General features: G+C 51.9%; 1 protein-coding gene across 7 annotated transcripts in view; it reads right to left on the reverse strand.

Annotated features, from left to right (window-relative positions):
• The window catches only part of LOC117212306 (dachshund homolog 2), a 143,866-nt gene that overhangs the window by 81,159 nt on the left and 43,381 nt on the right, over positions 1–19,326 (reverse strand). For 6 of the 7 annotated variants that reach the window (XM_033457002.1, XM_033457001.1, XM_033456998.1 and 3 more), the window contains exon 2: positions 7,068–7,216. In XM_033457002.1, coding sequence (XP_033312893.1) covers positions 7,068–7,216 — 149 coding nt within the window. The remainder of the gene's footprint in view (positions 1–7,067; positions 7,217–19,326) is intronic. The other variant, XM_033456997.1, reaches the window with a different exon arrangement.

Genomic DNA, 19,326 nt, shown 5'->3' on the forward strand with positions numbered 1-19,326 from the left:
TTCCTGGGCCTTTTTCGACTGGCTGCCTACCACGCGTCTCCTCGCGAAAGAGCAGTCCAGTATTTGTTCTTCCAGGGTCTCCTCGGATACGAGCATCATCCGAGGGCAGTAAACCTTTTGATATATAGTCGAAGGTTTTTAGAGTTCTGTCAGCCACGCCCACAATCAGCCTTAGTATTATTTACACTCCTCGTGGTTTGTAGTCGGTTGTCTCGCATCTTCGTTCCCGCTGCTCCTCCACCACCTCCACCACCCGCCTTTTTTACTCCTTTCGCGCGCTCTTCTTGCTTCGTCGCCCGTCGTTGCCTCTTCGGCAACGTCATCGTGATCCGCTTCGACGCTGTCGCAAACGCCATCTCCGTTTTTCATTTCCTGCCAGCTATTCTTCGACAGGTTCGGTTCAGCGCTAGATTCTCTATATCCCGCGTTGTCTTCACCAACCAGTCGAGGTACCGCGAATTTATAAAATTAGATACGATCGCGCGGGCTGCATCGTTCGCGAAATTATCTATTCCGAGCAGGCATACGCGATCGCATAGCCGCCGGCGCGGATTTTGGATTTCACCGCGCGACCACGGCTTCGGCACGCAACTCCACCCGAAGAAAGAGGGACGCATATTTTATTTCGGAAATGATGATGATACGCACGAAACCTTTGGTTTTATCGCGCCCGATTCGCCGCCGGTGGACTCCTTTTTCAGACCTTTTTGGGAATCCCTTTCGTCCCGGTCACGAACAGTGGCGCCGATATTCTCTAAAATCTTCCACGTTGCGACTTTGTTGCGAAACGCTGTTCCATATCCATATGATTCCCGTAACGCTTACATCTTTTGCCGCAGTTGCTCGAAGCTCTTGCGAAATCGATCAACTTCATTTACCAGTCGCTGAACTCTGCGATAAACTGTAATTCCAACGAACGCATTCGAATCGATCAACGCAGTTGTTATTTCTGAAGCGAACGAAATGGATCGTGGACGCGTCAAAAAGGAGAGCGAGAAGCGAACCGTTTACGTTTGGCAATCGGGTCTTCGAAAAATCGATGCCGGAGCTAATCTGGAAGGTAAATCTTTCCCGCGGGGTAATCAAAACCAAGGATCGAGCCCGGGACCCGTGCGTTCTCGGAGGCACATCTGCCCGTTGGCTCGGCCCGTGAACTTGGACAGCGTTGCAATAGTCCGCTCGGACCAACGGCCCCGTATCTCTCTCGCTGCTCGCCGGTCGATACTTTTTCACGTGCTCGTAACATCGGTTAATCCTCTGCATAAACATTGTATTGTATTTCGCCGGGGATGCTCCCATTATATCATATTTTGTTATTAATATCTTCCGACTGGCTGGGCCCAGAAGCTGGATCGGGGCACTTTTGTGCACTCGCTGAAGGTAAACCTGCCCAGTTGCCTGTAGTGCCGGGGATCGAGCGAATCGAGAGTTGTAGAGCGACGAAGAGAGGCGTTGAGGCAGAGAGAGAAAGAGAGGTTCGTGGAAAAAAGAGTGGGAAGAGAGCGAAAGAGACGGAGGCGGCGCTCGATACCGGTTTCCTTTATCGCGCAATGCCTACCGGGATTTGTATTATCCACGATCCCGAACTAGAAGCGCAACGTCGATTTCGTACGACCCTAAGCGTTTCCGCTTGAATCCAGATCGTTCTACTCCGAGTTTTGCCACAGTTCGGCATTACAATCCCTCTCTCTCTCTCTCTCTTTCTCCCTCTCTTTCTCTCTCTCTCTCTCTCTCTCTCTCTGTCTGTCTCTGTCTCTGTCAGTCCTCCTTCCTCGTACGCTTCGATTTCTCCACGCGGTTAAGCGTTTCGAAGTTTGTATCGTAAGCAGAGTTAGGTTTGTGCGTGTTGCATGCGCCTCACGAATATCGAGTGTTGAGCGATTTAAAGGCAGCCGTGTCCCGGTTGTAGTCGAACGAGTGGCGCTAACGCTCGTTACCAGCGCTTTCAGCCCGAACGAGAACGGAAATGAAAAGAAAATAAATAGCGCGGCAAAAAACCGCGGCTCGTTTGCGTGGGTACACGCGTAACCAGGACCTTTGACATGTGCCCGTGTAAACGAGCAACCGGCCCGGTCGACCGCCCTCGAAAGTAGACATTTACCCCGTGTCGAGGGGGAGGTTCCGCCGGCAGAAAACAAGCCACGATCCGTGGTGTCGGTTTTCATTTCCCCCGCGCTTTTTTTCGCGTTGTTCTCCCTCCGCTCGTTTGTAGATGCGCGCGCGTGTATATGCTCGCGCATACGTGTGCGTGGCTGTTTTTTTTTTCTCCACCCCCCACAGTTGGCCTAGCCCGTTGTTTCACGCATTTCCGCCGGTTTGTTGGTCACGAGGGCCGCGCAAATTATAAAAATACACGAACGAGCGAGCTAGAGCGCGCGCTATGCTCGTTCGCTCGAGGACAAAGCGGCCCGCTCGTTGATTCGCGAGTTAATTGAGCGGCGCGGCACTCGCCGGCCGCTAACGAGTAAATTGTTGACTACCACCATCACCCCGGTGCCGGGCGAACACCGACGGCCAACCAGCCAACCTGCCGCCCCCCCCTCCCCCGAATCGCCGTGCCGGAATGGCCGGCAAATTAGTACAGATTTTTGAAGCAATTAGCCTCGGTTTTAACCGCAGGAAATTGCCATCACTCTCCTAAAAAGCCCGCGTACGCTCGTAGGACAGTCGCAACCCGCGTGAATCCACCTTCTCCGGACTTTGTTCGTCCGTTGACTACCGTGGCACGCGAACGTATATACATACGTACCGAAACTCGTTCGATTCACGCTGAATCGGGCGACGCGCGGCCTCCGCGAGATGAAACGGCCGATTAAACGACGCGTGGAGCACGGTAATTAAGTCGTACTAAAACCGGCCACGTTGTCTCGCGAGCGATTTATGGCGCGACAGTGTAGGATGCGCGTCAGCTTGTTCGCAGCGAGGGTCGAATGCGACGATCTTTTACGCACGAGCAACTGGCGGGTTATCGCAATTGCACGACCCATAACGCAGTCGAATATAAAAGGGGGAGAGAATGGTACCGCTCGGTCGCACGACAATTTCGAGTTTTTCAAGTCGCAAAGACAGAACATGACCGGGTTCGTTCCACATTCCGAGCGTTAAAGCAAACACGGTTCATCCGGCGAACTCCCTGCAGCGAGGCCGTGCCTACTTTTTCTCCTGCGTCGCCGCTTAACGTCTTCATTTGGCTGGAGCATGCAAGTGTTTCGTTACGAGGCAAAAACCAGCGAAACGCGAAAATTCCTGGCCCGACTGATTTACGGCGTCGTGCCACGCAGAACGATGTTGCAGCAACGAACGGGTTTAATTCACCGGCGTTTTGTTACTCTGTCTCGCGCGGAACTCGCTTCTCCCACCATTTCGTCCTTGTCTCCGTCCCGAATCTCACCTCCGCTTCGCGCGAGAATAATCGTCCTCGATGGACGAGAAAATACACGGCATAAAATATCGCGGGGGCAGAAAATCATAACGGCCTGTGAAACGAAAATATCGTATCGCGTCTCCCCTCGTATCGTTGAAACTCGGACCGTGTAATAATCTCGCGGAGCGTTATTATCGCTTTAATCGCGAGGATTATTTCACTTTCGTGTCGAATCTCCGGACCGCTCGGTTTTGGCTTCGGTTTCGCGTCCCTCGTAGCCACGACCCTCTGCCCCGCGCGTAATTTCTAACCGCAGCCTGAAAATTCCACCTAAGCCAGTGGTTCTCGTCGCTGGTACGGCAACATCCACCCCCGACCATTTGTATCTTTAAAGCCGAATCGTTGCCCGGCGAGAACCTCTGATCAGGCGACGCTAGCCATCGTCCGCCTTTCCGCCAGAGATTCCCTTGCTCTGACTCGTTAATTACTTTGCGCCGATACGCGATCCGACTCGGTATTTCGACCGCAAATTCGTGGCTTTCCGAGACTAACCTTCGACTGGGCTCGATTTTCGGAGTGTGAAAATCGTCGCTGCGAAAGGAGACCTGCGAACGGAATGGAACGGAATAGAACGGTCGATGGCGCGATATCGAAGCGACGTCGACCCCCTATTAACCGGGTTTTATTGGTACACGAGCCAGCCGCGTTGGCTGACCTACGACCGGCAACAGTTAATCAATGCTTTTATGAGCATTCGCTCGCCAGTACAGCGTCGTTGCAGCCGCGACCGGCCGAACCAACCCCGCCACCCACTCGGCGTCGCCCCTCTCTTGTATCCGCCCGGACACCCACCGCTCTTCCTCTCTGTTCGCCCTCGCCTCCACCGATTCGCACCCATTCGCGACTCGTCTGCTCGCGGTGTTTCGCCACCGACTATCGACGATTCGCCGCTTCCAAGTGCCACCGATATATTCCCGCTCTGAAATCGGTCGATCCGCGCAACGCCGATCCGTGCCGGTCGTTCGCATACACGCGACCAGAATCACTCAGGGTCTCTCGAGGTGGAAGAAGGGAAATTCACGTTCCCCGCGTAAACGCGGATGCTTGGATAATTTACTTAGTTTGCGCATTAATATACGATTCGCCGTGCATTAGGTCATATAATATAAATAGCGGCCGGCCAATTTGATTAATGCTATTTCGGTAATCGATGCATTAAATAATTACCGAGGGCAGAAACGCACACGAACGGCTCGACGTTAGCCGATAGTCATTAGTTTATTACGCAGCCTAGCCTAATAGTTCCAGCTCCGGGAATAGTTTCATCGAAAAACGATCGTGGCAAATGGAGAGAGCGAGCTACCGTAAGCCGCGAATCCGGCCAGAAGGCGCGAGCTACGCGGCTTCCCATCCATCCGAAGGGAGAAAGAGAGGCTCTCTCCTGCACACACGGCGCGCACACGTCGTTAACCTAAGCCAAGCAACCCCCGCTCGCGTTACCGCTTTGCTCTCTTTCTCTTCCCATCTCTCTCTCTCCCTCCCTCCCTCTCTCTCTCTCTGCATCTCGAACTCCTCGCTTCCTACCCTGCTCTTCCCTTCCGGCTATTTATTTTTCTCATGGGTTTTAATTTTGTAGAGACAACATAGATGCGTATCGGCCGTCCTGGCTGTACCGAGCGTTGGGTGCACGTATACACGGCCATTGTGCCGGCCATTGTGCCCGCTACGTCCCGAATGGATGTTACGCCGCCGCTATCGGGATCGGATCTCGCTCGTTGAGTTTATTAATTGCGTTATGGCAAGTGGCGCTCGCCTACCGGTCCAAATTGAAAAAAATCCGCTGTACGCGAGCCACGCCGCTCTCCCGGTACGTGTTGCTTTCGCCTCGCACTCTCTCTTCCTGCGTTCTTCTCCATACTCTTTGCTTCCACCTTTTTTTACGCTCTCTCCTCTTCTCGTCTCTTTGTTTTTTCAGCTTTACTCGCGGCCTTCGTTCTTCCCGATGAGCCGAAGGAGCGCCGATACCGTAGAGCCCGTCACGCTGGATCCTCGCTCCTCTCGCGGTAAATTGATATTATAAGGGATGGTTCGCGGAAGATAATCCTCGGCTCAAAAGTCGCACGAACGCGTGCTTCTGGGTGTGCGATCGCGTCTCCGATAACTTTCCATTTGTTCGACGATTAAACGCGTACACTTTTGTAACTTTTACTATATCATGTAACTGTATCTACGTTCCTGGCGCTTTTTACCCGCGTTTCTACAAGGAAAAAAAACGAACCGTGGTTGATTGGAACATTCAGGAATGAAAGGATCGAAGTTCCTTGAACGGCAGAAAAACTACGTAACTTTTTACAACACGCGGAGATTAAAGACTCGCGACGAATACGCGGCACACGGATGTTTACGATTCCCATTTTACGAGGCTGCTGTGTAACAAGCGAATCGTCCGACGTTGTGTCGGTCCGAAGCGGGGGCCGCATCCTTGGTACGAGCGCGGCGACAAAGTTAAAAGGAAACGGGTCGCGGCAGCTGCGGCGATCAATCGTACCCAGAAAGGGGATCCAATCGTAAAACAATTATACAATTACCGCGGGCTCGTAATTAATTGCTCGCCGTTTCAACGTTTACCCCGGCTGCGATCGTACAGTTCTGCAACTGCGTTCGTGCTTGCGCTCGTCCGCGTGGCATTAATTCATTAACGTTGCACCGTCAAACGTATTTGCCCGTAAAATTGAACGGCCGGCGTATTCGCGATTATTTGCTTAACCAATTTCCGAACGCGGCTCGACGCGATTTTACGATCCGACTTTGCCTAGAGTTTACCGCTTTCGAAGACCGAATAACCGCTCTTGCGAAACGTTACGATAATTTAAGAACGTTAATTAGCGTCATGCGCTACAACCTTTTGCCATTATCGTGGAAAAGGCAGAGGACAAGGATCGGGCGGAGAGGTGATGCATCTAAACAATAAGAAGATTTAGGAACGGCGAGGAGAAGCTGTTGAAGGTACGAGTACATCGATGCAATATCGACATCGGCAACCGCCACCACAGGCCGCAACACGACGGTGCAGTTGCAGTTAATTTGCTCACTCCAAGTGTGTTTGATTCCCCTAATTAATTGATCGGTAGGGTCACCGTGGCCCGGCGCGTATACGGATGGCAGTAATCAAGTGCGTGCCCCTGGTACCAGGGCTACGTATCTACGCGATTGTATCGCTTTACCTATTCCACGATTTCGTCCCTTTTCTCCGCGCTTTCGACGTTGATCGTTGCGACGATGTCATCTTCGATATGACTCTCGCGCACTAACGTACTCGATTAATCCAAAAAATGCGCATTTTTCACGTTGTAAAAGTTTCCTCTTCGATCATTCGCGGCCTTTCAACGCGTCTCGTTGTTCACGGTCGTTGAACAACGTTCGAATGGACGACTAGCCAGCCGACAACATCGTGGCACAATGTTGTCGCTAAATCCGCGGCGTCTCCATAAAACGTGGCGTTATCGAGAGAAAGGACACGACACGCGGCGTGAAATACGAACGTCTCGAAGACCCGAGACACGGGACAGGCCTCGAATGGCTAAAAAGTCGTTCGCACGGTCGTAACCAGAATCGTAAGCAGCCGTCGAGCGGGCCTATCGATCGAGCGTCGGTGACGCTTACGAGCGGCTGTTTGAACAAAAGGAAGTGTAACGAGACTTACCCAAATGCCCGTTCTCGTAGTAATCGCCGTTGTCCATTCGGTGCTTCTTGAGAGAATGCTGGGGGTGGTGACCGGTCGCGGCGGCCAGGTGGCTGGCTGCGAGACTCAGACCGACGGAAGCTCTCTTCGGTGGTCTTCCTGGCCTGGAGCTGTACAGTGGTAGAGAGTTACTGTGGTTAGAGACACCTGTCATCGAGGTAATGTCTTACCCCGATCGTCGAGCTTACGACTCTCGTCGTAAGTTGTTCGATTACGTCACGAGAAAAGACGTTTCCAGTATAATATATCCGATACTGGATCATGAATATGACGAATATTAGTACGAAGAAATAACGCGAACGCTTTTCATGCGAACAAAATGAGCGTCTTTTCTCGCGAAACGATGACTCTTCGGCCGGTCCCCCGGCTCCGATCTCGAGATTCATCGATCTCGAAGGAAGAGAGGAAACGCTCGAATGAAACTCGATGACCAAGCTCTGGTCGCTACAAGTGTCGATTAGACTGTATCTAGAATGCTGCCACGTTTCGAGAACTGGTTCTCGGCCGACTGCAGCCGAATGAAGTTCACCTTCTCGCGATCTGTGCGGGGCCGCGCGTGGTCGCGAGCGAGCGTGGCTACGAGTCACGAGATACCAGCGGCTAATACGTAGTGACGTTGCCGCGATAAATCTAGCAGAGGGGAAGATAAAGGTGCGCGAGAGGCGATGGAACGGGCCAAACAGCCTGCATTTGCGTAACTTATCGTGTCTCGAAGACTCGATTATTCTCCTTGGACGCGGTTTCAAAGAGGGGTCGCGGGAATATTCCGCACCTATATACACCGATTCTCGCCAACGATCGGAAAATCGGCGACGGTCGGGAAGAATAGAAGCGACTAGCCGCAAGCAGCGTGTCGCGAATTGCGCGCAAAAGTATCTGACGCGGAACGATCTCACAGGATGGTTCGGAGTAGATACCGCGGCTGGCAGAAACGTTCATTTTTCATAGGCGGCAGGCGCCGGAGAGGCGCTTCCATATACACACCAGCCACGGACACATGCCGCGCAAAGTGTACATACGCGTACACGCGTGATTCGAGCTTTTGCTTTCGCCGGGTCTGAGACTGAGACTGCGACTCGTTGTTACCGTGGCAGGATCCTTTCCTCCGTTCCCGATATAGCGGCTATATTCTTCCAGTGGTACTCAACCGCGACTCCGACCGACTTTGTTCGTACGGACGACTCGCGTCAGTTTCATTTCGGAATCCGTTTCAAATTTAACCGATAAACTTGCTGGGCCGACGGCACCCTTTGTAGGATGCAGCCATTGGCAGCGGAGCGTAAACGATTTCGTTCGACGAGAGCGTCGCGTCGTTGACAAGTGGAGGACGGGTAGCAACGTGGCGACGAAAATGAAGCAAAGAGAAGGAACGAAAATTGAAGCACGGCGGAGGAGGAAGAGGACCAGTCCTCTCGATATTTATACCCGGTGACAGAGACGCTACGAAAAGCCCGGCCGGGTTGAGAATCTCTGCTTGGTAAGCGAGCAATCTCATAGTAGTCAGGACAGATTTGTAAATCTAATTTTTCATCCCGTCTTTCTGCCTGCCCTCTCGCTTTACCTCTTCGCGTTGCCCACGGTCTTCCTCGTCCTCGTTCTGCGTTCGACTCTGCACCCCCTCCTCTATCGCTCCTACGGGGTGTTTTTTCCGCTCTCTTCCTCCAGAGGCACTCGATCTCTCGATCTTCGTTCTTCGCCTCCCTGGCGCCCTCCCACTCTCCGACTCGTCCTCTTTCGTTCTCCATTCTTCGTAGTTCGTTCTCGTTTATCGTGCTCTCTTCTTCTCGCCGTTTGGCCCCTCTCTGTCTCTCTGCCAGCTCTCACGCACGAGATCTCCAGACGATTCTCAGACGGCCGGTTTATACGGCGTTGATCTCTTAAACCGCTTAGCTTCGGGTTACACCGAAAACAAGAACGCACTCTCGAACGCTTAGACCCGTATAATGCGTACTTGTTTGCGTACGAATCTACCGGCGAAATAAGAAAAATGTCGCGTCGCAATGAACGGGCAATCGTGTTCCGTCCTTTCTTCGCGTAACGACTCTGATTTATCTGTAAAAGATTCGATATACGTGGCCCAAATTCGGCTGATTTAATAAACACGCAATTAATTAAATACGCCTTGATAAGAAGCCAGGTGTGATCGTACGATGAAAGTAGAGGACATCGAAGAAACGGTTCGTCTGAAACAATCGACCGGATATCGAGGAAAGGTGTTTGCGAAACCGATGTTGCATGATTTCGCAGGGATAAGGTGATCGTGACCTATCGTTGGCTAAGAGATCGAGGAAGAAAAGGGGATCGATAGTAATCGGCCTTATTGCGACAACCACGGAGCCCCGTAGCTACTAGATTTCGTTTCGGCTCGGCGGAATTAATTCCCCTATCGGGATACGAAGCGCAGGATACCTTAACGCATTGATCACGCCTCTTGGCGCCAACTTTTTCCTGCGTGCGGTTGAAAAATCTAGATAGAGATCGCTGACAGACTGCAAGCAAGCATTCAACTGCCTCACACGCGATAAAAACTACTGGAAACGTAGAAATTCCTCGAGATGCATAATCGTCGTAGCGATTGCGTCAAGAACCACTCTCCGGTTAATTTGAATTCGTGGAAATTCTAATCAACGGCCAGCAGAGTGGAACGGCTACTGTAAGATTATCGGTACTTGTCGGTAGATGAAATTGACGGAATCTATCTTTATCGTTGGGCGATTCGGCAGCTGAATAGGCACGTAAGCATCCTGAACAAGTAACGTGTCTGATTCTTAAGAGTTCTTATGCGTATACTTGCAATGCACTATATCGGTTACTGATCGAAATAAATACACCTACGACTTACTTCGGGATCCTCCTCGATCCTCCTCTGGAACCTGCCAGATAATCGATCCAGATCGATCGATTAGATAGAAGTTACGTTCGCGTTGCGCTCGATTCGCGTCCGGTCGTGTATCGCGTGTGGGATTCGCGATGATCGCGCCAGGTGCTATGCTTTGATCCGATCATTCCCCGCCTTAATGATCGCTGCACCGCAAAAGCGGCTCCTCGTTCGACCGTTCGGTGAGACGAGAAACGAGAACGCACAGAAAAGAATCCGACGAGGCTGAAAAAGCACGGAGATATACAAAGAAAGCCAATCCCAATCCGCGAGGAACAGTTGCAACCCATTCTTACGTGATGGGCCGTTTAAGGATCGAACGACCTGGTCCCTTGGATCACAGAGGCAAAGCTAGACTCTCGCCTTTCGTGTTTCTCGATCTCGCCGATAAACGTGTGTTCGAAATTCGTTTCGCATTCGTTACAAACTTATCCATCTGGCGTCTCGCAAGAGGAAAAGGAAAAAACGAGAGTAAATTGCCGCGACTCGTCGAATCATCGACACGACTCTCGATCACTCGTAATGGTTGAAATTCGAGAGTACGTCATCCCTGGCGGCTATCACGATCGATCTTCGCGAGAAAGGAAAATAAGATGTGCTAGAAACGAGAGAGAATTACAAACAAGGAAGGAGGAGGAGGAGCAGCAGCAGGAGCAGGAGGAGAGGCGAGGCCGGAATCGAGCGACTATAAATTGTCAATTTCGAAGTCAATTTGCTCGGGCTTACCAATCGGCTGCCGGTTAATTTCAAGGTGAATTGTGTCCAATATGGGTATATTATTAATGGCCCGGCGAGGGATAGGGTGCACTCTCGAGCGGAGGGTTGCAACCCCGTTTTCGCATACTGGCCAAATCTATCGCTCGGGGCCGACGATCTGCTCTCTCGTATTCGGCATTCCGGGATTAAACGGTCTCTGATGTTGCGCTGCAGCCAGCAGTTGTCGACGCGTGTATACACGCGGTCGCATGTGGGTTAAGCTCGCGAGGATCGAGCCTCGACCGCGACCGGAACACGATTCCAGGCCAAACGGCCACCGGCTCTCGCTCCCTCCTCCTCCCTTCCACCCTCTTCCCCTCTCTCCCTCCTACTCCCCCTCTACCCCCTTCCATTCCCGCCCCGGCTATTTCACTTCCGGATTTTCCTCGCGTTCGCTGTATCGTAGCGTGGAATTCGTAGGCCAGGTCGTTTCACCGATCTCAGCACCGCTCGACTCGACAAAGGAGCCACTGTTGCTTGTTAAACAACGCGCTATCTTTGAATTACGATGCTCGAGCGTTATCGCATCCTGCTACCGTTCTGCGCCGTTCAAACACTCTCCCCGAAAACGCGGGAACCTGAGGCCACAGCCGAGGAGAAACGAGAACGAACCGTGCTAGCGACTCGTACCATACTTTAAACGCTGCATTCTTTGCCGTGAGATCTTTTTACATGGTTTCTGTGTTCCACAGTCAGCGCAGAGCGTGCGCGTTGTGTACAGCGTTACTCACGTTTCTCCTATTGTCTTTCTGCGAACCACTAAAGGATGTCCCTAGATGAGCTCTCGTTACGCGGACGTGCGTTTAACTGATACCCGCAACATCTGCATCAATCGCCCCGCACGCTGCTTCGATATCAAGTACTTCCCCTACCGGACAATGCCTACTCGAAGAATTTTAAGCAACGCCGTTATAACGGGCTTAGGCCTGACACCGAATCGTGTGGGAAAGATTTCATGGTCGAAACAAAATATATTACGTCTACGACTGTAACGAGGCTTTTACGATTGCTCGCACGAGTAGCATCAACGGCGTCGTTACACGCGCTAATTTGATCCAATGTCCGACGCATCCGTAGCCGATTTATATATGTGAACGTCGCCAAGCCAGCGGAATAATCCAGATTTCTTGTATGGTCGCGAGAGATTCTACATACTTGTAACACGGAACACCCTTCGGCAATTAAAAAAACTATAAACCGCTTAACGCGGCGCGGCTTGCAGCGAACGCGAAGTCGTAAAACGATATAACGAATAATACGAGCGTTCGTGGCTCGGCTTCTAATTGTCAGTTTCGCCTTTACGCGTTTCCCTGGTTTTCTGGCCATTGGCGACCGTAATCGTCCGACCGTTCCTCCTCTTTCTCCTGCGTCTCTCTCCCTCACGACGCATGTACGCACACATACGCGGGTATACAAGCGCGGGCACACAAAGCGTGATTCTCATCCCCCGAATCTTTTTCGAAAAGTTGCGAGCGTCGACGGGTGCGTCCCTCTCGTAAAGCGTCGTCGCGGGCAATTCCCGTCATAACAACGACTTCAATTTTCGTCAAAAGTCTTTCGACGTTATCGTCGACGTCGTCGACGCCCCTTCCCTCGATTTTCTCTTTTTTTTTTTTCTTTTTTCGTCTCTGCTTCGAGATCGACCGGGTTCCTTCGATTTCTCGCTTTATAAACTCGATTGCCTGGCTGAAATCCGAGAACGGCGAATGGTATTTTCCAAATTATAAATTTTTACGAGGGCTCGTACGGGCGTCGAGTCGACACAACCAGAGCCCGACGCGAGAGTTTCTCTCTTTCTCTCTATTATTTCCTTTCCGCCGGGACGAACCCCGCGCTTCATTCTCCCTTCCTCCATAGATCGCGGCAATCCCGTCAGTCAGATTGGATTTGTCCGATTTCGCGCCCGGAGTGGAAAAGAACGTGCGAGGGTCTGGATGCGCGCGGCCGTTTCCCTCTCTCTTCACCGCACGTCCCCTCGCTCTCACACTCGCTCTCTGTATCTCACAACCACCCTAGATATTATTCCTTTTCACGCTCGTTCTCGTTCCTCGAGCGAGAAACAAAGCATCAGCCGGTTTAGTGCTTCCTTCCTCGGGCCGGGTCGAACGGGAGTAATACAGTCCATCGAGAAAGTTGCGTGAAATAGAGTAATAAGAATGTCAAAGCGCCGCCATGGATCATAACTTTGCACTGACGTTCGTTCCCCGGTATTCGTCGCGTTTTCCCGAGAAGGAAATAGTAGGAGGAAATCGTAGGAACGCGGTGGCATCGAACACCGGTCGAGAAAGCGTACGAACCCGTTTGAAAAATGTTAGCAATTTGTAGGAAAGTAAGGGAAGAGAAAGGTGCCGTAGACAAACACGCATCGCGGTTGTTTCCTCCGAATCGACTTTCATCGAACGAACAACGCGAAAAAATTTCAAAAAGTTTTTCTCGCTGTGGCGCCCGAGCAAATTTCCCGAGTAACAGCGCGTATCCCGCGATCTTTACGAGCGGCTATTAAGAGGAGGAGAGAGAGATAGGAGAAAGAAAAACTCCCCTCACGCGATGAGCCAGCATCGAGAGAGAGCATTTTCTAATAACCACGATGTAAAGTTGGGGTGCGTTACACACAAAAGAAATCTTTCTCTTCCGACCTGAGGGTGGGCTTCGGTAGACTTATCTTAGTAATATTGGATTAAAACTTATGCTTCTCTCGGTCGCAATACGTTATTTTTATTGCTCGCGGCTTTGCATAATATTCGTCTCGGGGGCGGACCTCTCTGTTGCTCCCCCTTGTTCGCGATCATTCTCCTCGTTCCTCCTTCCGGTTCCTCCTTCACGCCCTGCCGACCCATCTTCCAGGCTAATTTTAATTTCGATGCCACGCCGCGTTGGGGAACATTACGATTTCAGCTTGGCTCGTTTATTTATGTTGCGAGGCTAGGTAGGCCGCTTATTAGCTTGCTAGTTCGTCGGAGGCGTCGCACCGGGGGTGCTAAGAAAATTACCGAAATCGTCGCGACACCTGACTCGCGCCAAGAGACTCAGACTTCCGGCAACCTTGTCCGACTGCTCGATGATTATCGTCTCATCGGATCGACGAACGGAAAGACAAAGGCGAGGAGAACTCGACCGTGCAGATGCGCGATTAATCCGAATACGAAGCGTGTAAGCGCGCGAGGCAGATGTCTCGAGGGCTTGTCCAGGATGGGCAATATTTTTTCCGAAGCTGTTCGCGCTTGGCTCGTGCGCCAGTTTCAATTTCGGGACCCTCGTAAAGGTACCGAGCGAGTTTATTACCGGTGGCGTTCTGCTCTAGCTCGAGCACGCGATACCAATCAAATACCAACTCGCGATCTTCTCGTTTTAGGAGTTAGATAAATACGAATGAACGGCAGGCACGAGCTTTAACGGGTTTCACCTGGGACGGATCTCGGTGGCGCCGAACGAAAGACGGTTCTCAGATGGCGTGACAAAGATCCTGCCGAGACGGCGCGACATTCCTTCACGCACGCGATACGTACTCGCTGTAATACCCGATAATACCTGTATTTGCGCGTGGCAGGCGAAACGCAGAGCACGCTCGACGTGCGTTACAGCCGCGTAATCCCGGCAATCTCGAGGACGTGGCCCAGTCTTCGCAACGAGTAATCCTGCCAATTTGGACCGCGGATTATCCAACAAGAAGAGGGAGAGAGGATTGTAACATTCTGAACGCGCTCGATCGCGAAACTTCAAGTCGACGACGTTCTCGCGAATTTCTTCCAACCAAAGACGGACGTTTCGGCGTTGACGCGTTCGTCTCTATCTCCTATCTATCGTTTCTATCTCCTTTGGCAAAAGCTAGCAAAAGACAAGGAATCTTAACCGCCGCTTGGTTCGAATAAAATACGTCAACTCGTAAAGCGTCGGCGGTGGTCAATTTTTTGTCGATGAAGGCGAACAACAGGGCTCCGACTGTGTCCGAGAAAACGCCGAAAGCAGTGTCTCTCATTTTAATATTTCTACGATAAATCCGCACCCGGGCCCGTTTACGACTTACGACGGAATAAATAACAAAGCAGCCGTGCGTATCTCTCGCGAACGGTTTCTTTTACTCTCGGCTGTCCGGAGCGGCTAGTGCGGCTTTTACGAGCGCGCTGCAGTCCTAACGCGTCCGAACGAAACCATGTCCAGATCGAAATAATAAGCAGGACAGCAGCTCGCTCGGGATATCCCCGCGCGCGATACATAAACTCACGCCGACATACGACTCGAGGCCTCTCCCGTGAGAGTTTTGTCACGGACACTCGTCTCGGGAATCACTTTGTTCGCGATCGTCTTGTCGAGCGGTTAAAAAAAGGAAAGGAAAAAGGAGTTTGCCGCATGCGCCGGATGTCGTCATGAACGATCGAGAAAGTCGATTGTCGTGTCTTCTTATTTCTTCGTATCGAAATCGGGTCGAGAGACAAGCCGCGACGAAGAACGAGGAAACTTTGGACACACCGTTGTCGTTCCGCGACAAGGACTAATTAATAACGTAATTAAGCCGAGGCCGTAACTCAACGCGAACGCTGCGCGGTGGCCCAGCCGCGGCAAGAATAATTAGGGAATTATTTTGTTTCCAAGAGGATCTGGAGATCCCATCGAACCGACGCTGCGACGAGGGTTATTCGCCGAGGACAGACCCCGTCGCACCGCGCCGCACGGTTAAATTATAATTAAATATCAAACGTTTGCAATTACTGGGTTGCACCTGCCGCGCCCGTTTCCGCCCTGAACGCCGTGCTGGTCAACGAATTTCGGCCTACGTAAACCGGTTCAGCCCCGTTCCTATAGATCCGTGTTCACAACTCGCCACCGAAACCGAATTACCAAGCTATGCACGTGCCTCGTCTTACTCGGGTATCCTTTGATTCGCGAGATTCCCTAATTATCGAGTAGTACAGTAGGGTACTCGGGTCAGACAGCCGCGAGCAGCGGCAAGTAAGTACGCGCGTGCATCGGGCGCATCGTGTCGAGGGCATCGTGTGCGTGAGGGTGTGCGGCCTCGGGCCTCTATCGAAGGAGCCGCAGAACGCGGACGACCAAGAGAGAGGACTGAGAGAGCGCGTGGACGTTGTCGGTTTGCGGTTGACCCGTGCCATGCCGCACTCCGATACCTCTGCGGTCGCGGCCACGCCGGCACACCCGGGCTACCACATCGCCAATAACGATGTCGACGCGACCTCTAAGAATCCGGCGTTTTCTTATTCCCTTCCTCCTCCAATCCTCTACGAACTGATCGGACAAGGATCCCTAGAATTCACGGTAAAGTCGGACGGTTTCTGAAAAGATCGCAACGATCGAGCAGTCTCGTCGCGATGCGGCAACGAAACACAGGGCGAGATCGGGTTCAGTCGCGAGGACGCAGAGGCGTTCGATCAACGAAAGAATCGGACAGGTTGTTGCGCGCGAGATTCGTTCGCGGTTGATCGCGCGAGGAGCAGCGCTGCGTCCGGCGCAGACCAAGCGGAAGAGAGGGTCGTTCGAAACGCGATCGCACGGAGGATTTTCGCGCCCTCTTATGGCACGCGATCGAACAGGATTAGCCGAACACTTCGTCATCGTTCGAGACGAGTCGTCGACACGATCGCCGTTCCACACGACGAAACACCGACTTGTACGCTTGTTCTTTTTCTTCGATCGCTCGGCAAGATTTCGCGCTATCTTCCATGTTCTCCCTTTGTTGATACCCTCGATCCATCTTTATTCCCTCATCGTCGACGAAACCCCGCCTGACGGTCCTTGGAGCGTTTGTTTGTTTCCTTTCGTCGAGTGCTAGAGCGACGAGTCGGGTCGCGTTTATCTTTGGCTCGTATCGAAACGCGCGTGTATCGCGAAACGGCACTCTCTCTAGTCCCGATGGGGTTAAGCGGTAACGTGGTTATTGCAGCCATCGATATCGCGTTTCAAGTTTCGGATTCATCCCCCGTATTATTTCGAGTTCCGAAAGTGATCGTCGGTATAGAAACGGAGAGTAAATCGGGGGAGCCGGAATGAGTCGGCGGAGGCAGAGGGACAGCGATGGGGCGGCAGTGAGCAAAAGAGACTCGCTTTATCTTAATACCAAAATCAAATCGGCTCTTGCATGGAATTAGAGATGGCATTACGAGCTATCAGCGCATATGCACCCTGCATCACTGCAACCCCGACTCGGTCTGTTCCACGAACTACGCTACCGTCGTGGCACAATGCCGGGTCGAGGGGCGAGAACAATGTACGTCGGGGGAAACAGGAGAACCCCGTGTACACCCGATGATATTACCAGGACCCTCTTTCCTGCCAAGAATCTCGTGGAATGCGTCGACGAGCTACCGATAGCATTGCGCCTTGTTTTCTTCCGATACACACCCTATCTCGTCCTGTAAACCCTGTTGTTTTAACCGTCGTTCCTCAATTAGCACGGGGACTGTACAGATACGACGGCGAATGAATAGAAATATCCATCACTCTCCATCCAGTTTTTTCCCGACGCGACGAAACAGACGCCGATGGACATTACTCTCCTACCACCGTTCCGACCAACTAGCGCGATGAACGATTATACTCGGTCGCGTTATAAACGCTGGAAAAAACGGAAATTCGAATAGCCGAGAGGACCGGAGTGGCGCCCGGGGGAATCCTCTCGCGAGGACCTCGACGACGGCATCCCCGTCGACCTCCCGTCCGTTCCCTCTGTCTGCCCGCCTTCCTCTTTCCCTCCGCTCTGCCCCCACCCCTCTCTACCTCTCTATCCCTCTTTCTCTTTGACCGTATATTTTTTACCCCCGTCTCGCCGCTCGCTTCCTTATAAACTAATTTCGTGTCGAGCGCCTCCCTGCTGTCGGCGTGTTCAGTGTCGAACAATTGAATTCTCTCTTTCCATTTACCTATCCGTTTGTATCAACATTTACATTTATATTTGAATAATGGAGAAAATAAAGAGGCTCGGCGTCGTCGTTTTCGCGTCCGACGATTCTGGGGCTCCTCGCTATTACATTTTTAAGCGTTCGTTTTCGAGCCCGCGGCACCAACCATCCCCTGGCCAACGACAAACGAACAACCATGGGGTGAAGAGGGCTGAGAGAGAGAGAGAGAGAGAGAGAAAGCGAGGAACAGTCAACGACGCGGTCCTATTCTCTCGCGACACTCTGGGAATTCCGTGCGTGACGCTCGACGTTACGAACGCCTCGTATTAACATTTAGATAAAGCTTATGTTAATATTATTTCCCGCTTCCTCCTCCGGGTATCGGTCGAACTTGGTACCCCTTCCCACGTTCGTCGAGTAGCTCGCGACACACCCTTTTCCTGCTTCTTTCCACATTTTACGAGCCCCCGCGTTCCACCTCCGGCCACGTATCAGCTATCTAGACGCGAGCAAACTCGAACGCTGCAGGCCGTTCCTCCGGCACAGCGTCTCCAGCGTGCAATTTCGCTTAACGTCGTCGCGCGAGAGGACTTTCTTGACTTTCTCGAGAGAGAACCAAAGTTTCTTTCGCGATACGATATACAAATATGTCACGCTACGAGCCTACTCTCGTTTCGCTTCTTGACTTCTTAACCCTTAGCGATCGAATTCTTTGAAAGATCCTTTTAAAAACACACCCTTTAAGAACGTATTTCTTTAACCGCTTCCATCGATCAGAGGAAGCGAAATGAACGTCTGAATCGTTGTAAAAATGGATTCTCGCGAAGCTGGTGATCGCGAGGCGTTAGCAGGCTGTTGGTCCAGGTCGTGGGTCGCCCTTTATGGTCGAGGCGTGTCACTGGTTCTCGCGGCGGCATTACGCGCGAGCGTTAACCGATGATTTAACGGCGCGTGGTGTACGCGCGGATCCCAGCGTCGCGTCGTTGCCCCGCCGCTACGACTTAACGCGCTTAAACGCGCACACGTTACGTTGGAAAATTGACAAGCGAGGTTGAACCTCCGTGCTGACCAGCAGTTCGTCCATTTCGGATTGGCGTCGCGTGGGTCGACGATAAAGGGCGTCTCACATAGTTACGAGAATTATAGTCTCGATATTCTTCATGCAAAATGTTTCCCCCATCCGTTAAATCGACTTAAGCAATGTTCGCGGAAAATTAAAACAAAGTTATCCTAACACGATCCATGCACGTTGATTGCATTTAATTTTAAGAAACTATAGGGATATCAACGGTCAGTTAACGAAGCAAAATCGGCGTTCGCTTAGCATAGCACTCTTGTATCGAGCAGAAAGTATTCGCTAGTTAAGGGACCGGCATTCTTTCGTGGCACGAGCTTCTTCGTCCATCGGTCTGATTGCTGTCGAGACAAAAGGCAACCCTGTCCAGTGTCCGGTGACAACGACATTCGCCGCACGAAAGATCGATAGCTATTACGCAACGATTTCGAGACTGCTTCGAACAAATTTATTACGGAGCCGGAGGGAGAAAAGTGTGGTATTCTCCGGGGAACGTGTCCATCGATCGACGTAGCGCACAGGCTACGAAACTAATCGAGACAACGCTCCGTGTATACATGTATACGGACGACGATTTTTCCTGGAGGAAGCACTCGTGCCACGATAGGACAACCATAGGATCCATTTCGTCGAAATCGCGTGGAACGTTGGCACGCAGGG

The sequence above is a fragment of the Bombus bifarius genome, unplaced genomic scaffold (genome assembly GCF_011952205.1).
Source record: "Bombus bifarius isolate JDL3187 unplaced genomic scaffold, Bbif_JDL3187 scf7180000008288, whole genome shotgun sequence".
In the NCBI taxonomy this organism is placed as follows: Eukaryota; Metazoa; Arthropoda; class Insecta; order Hymenoptera; family Apidae; genus Bombus; species Bombus bifarius.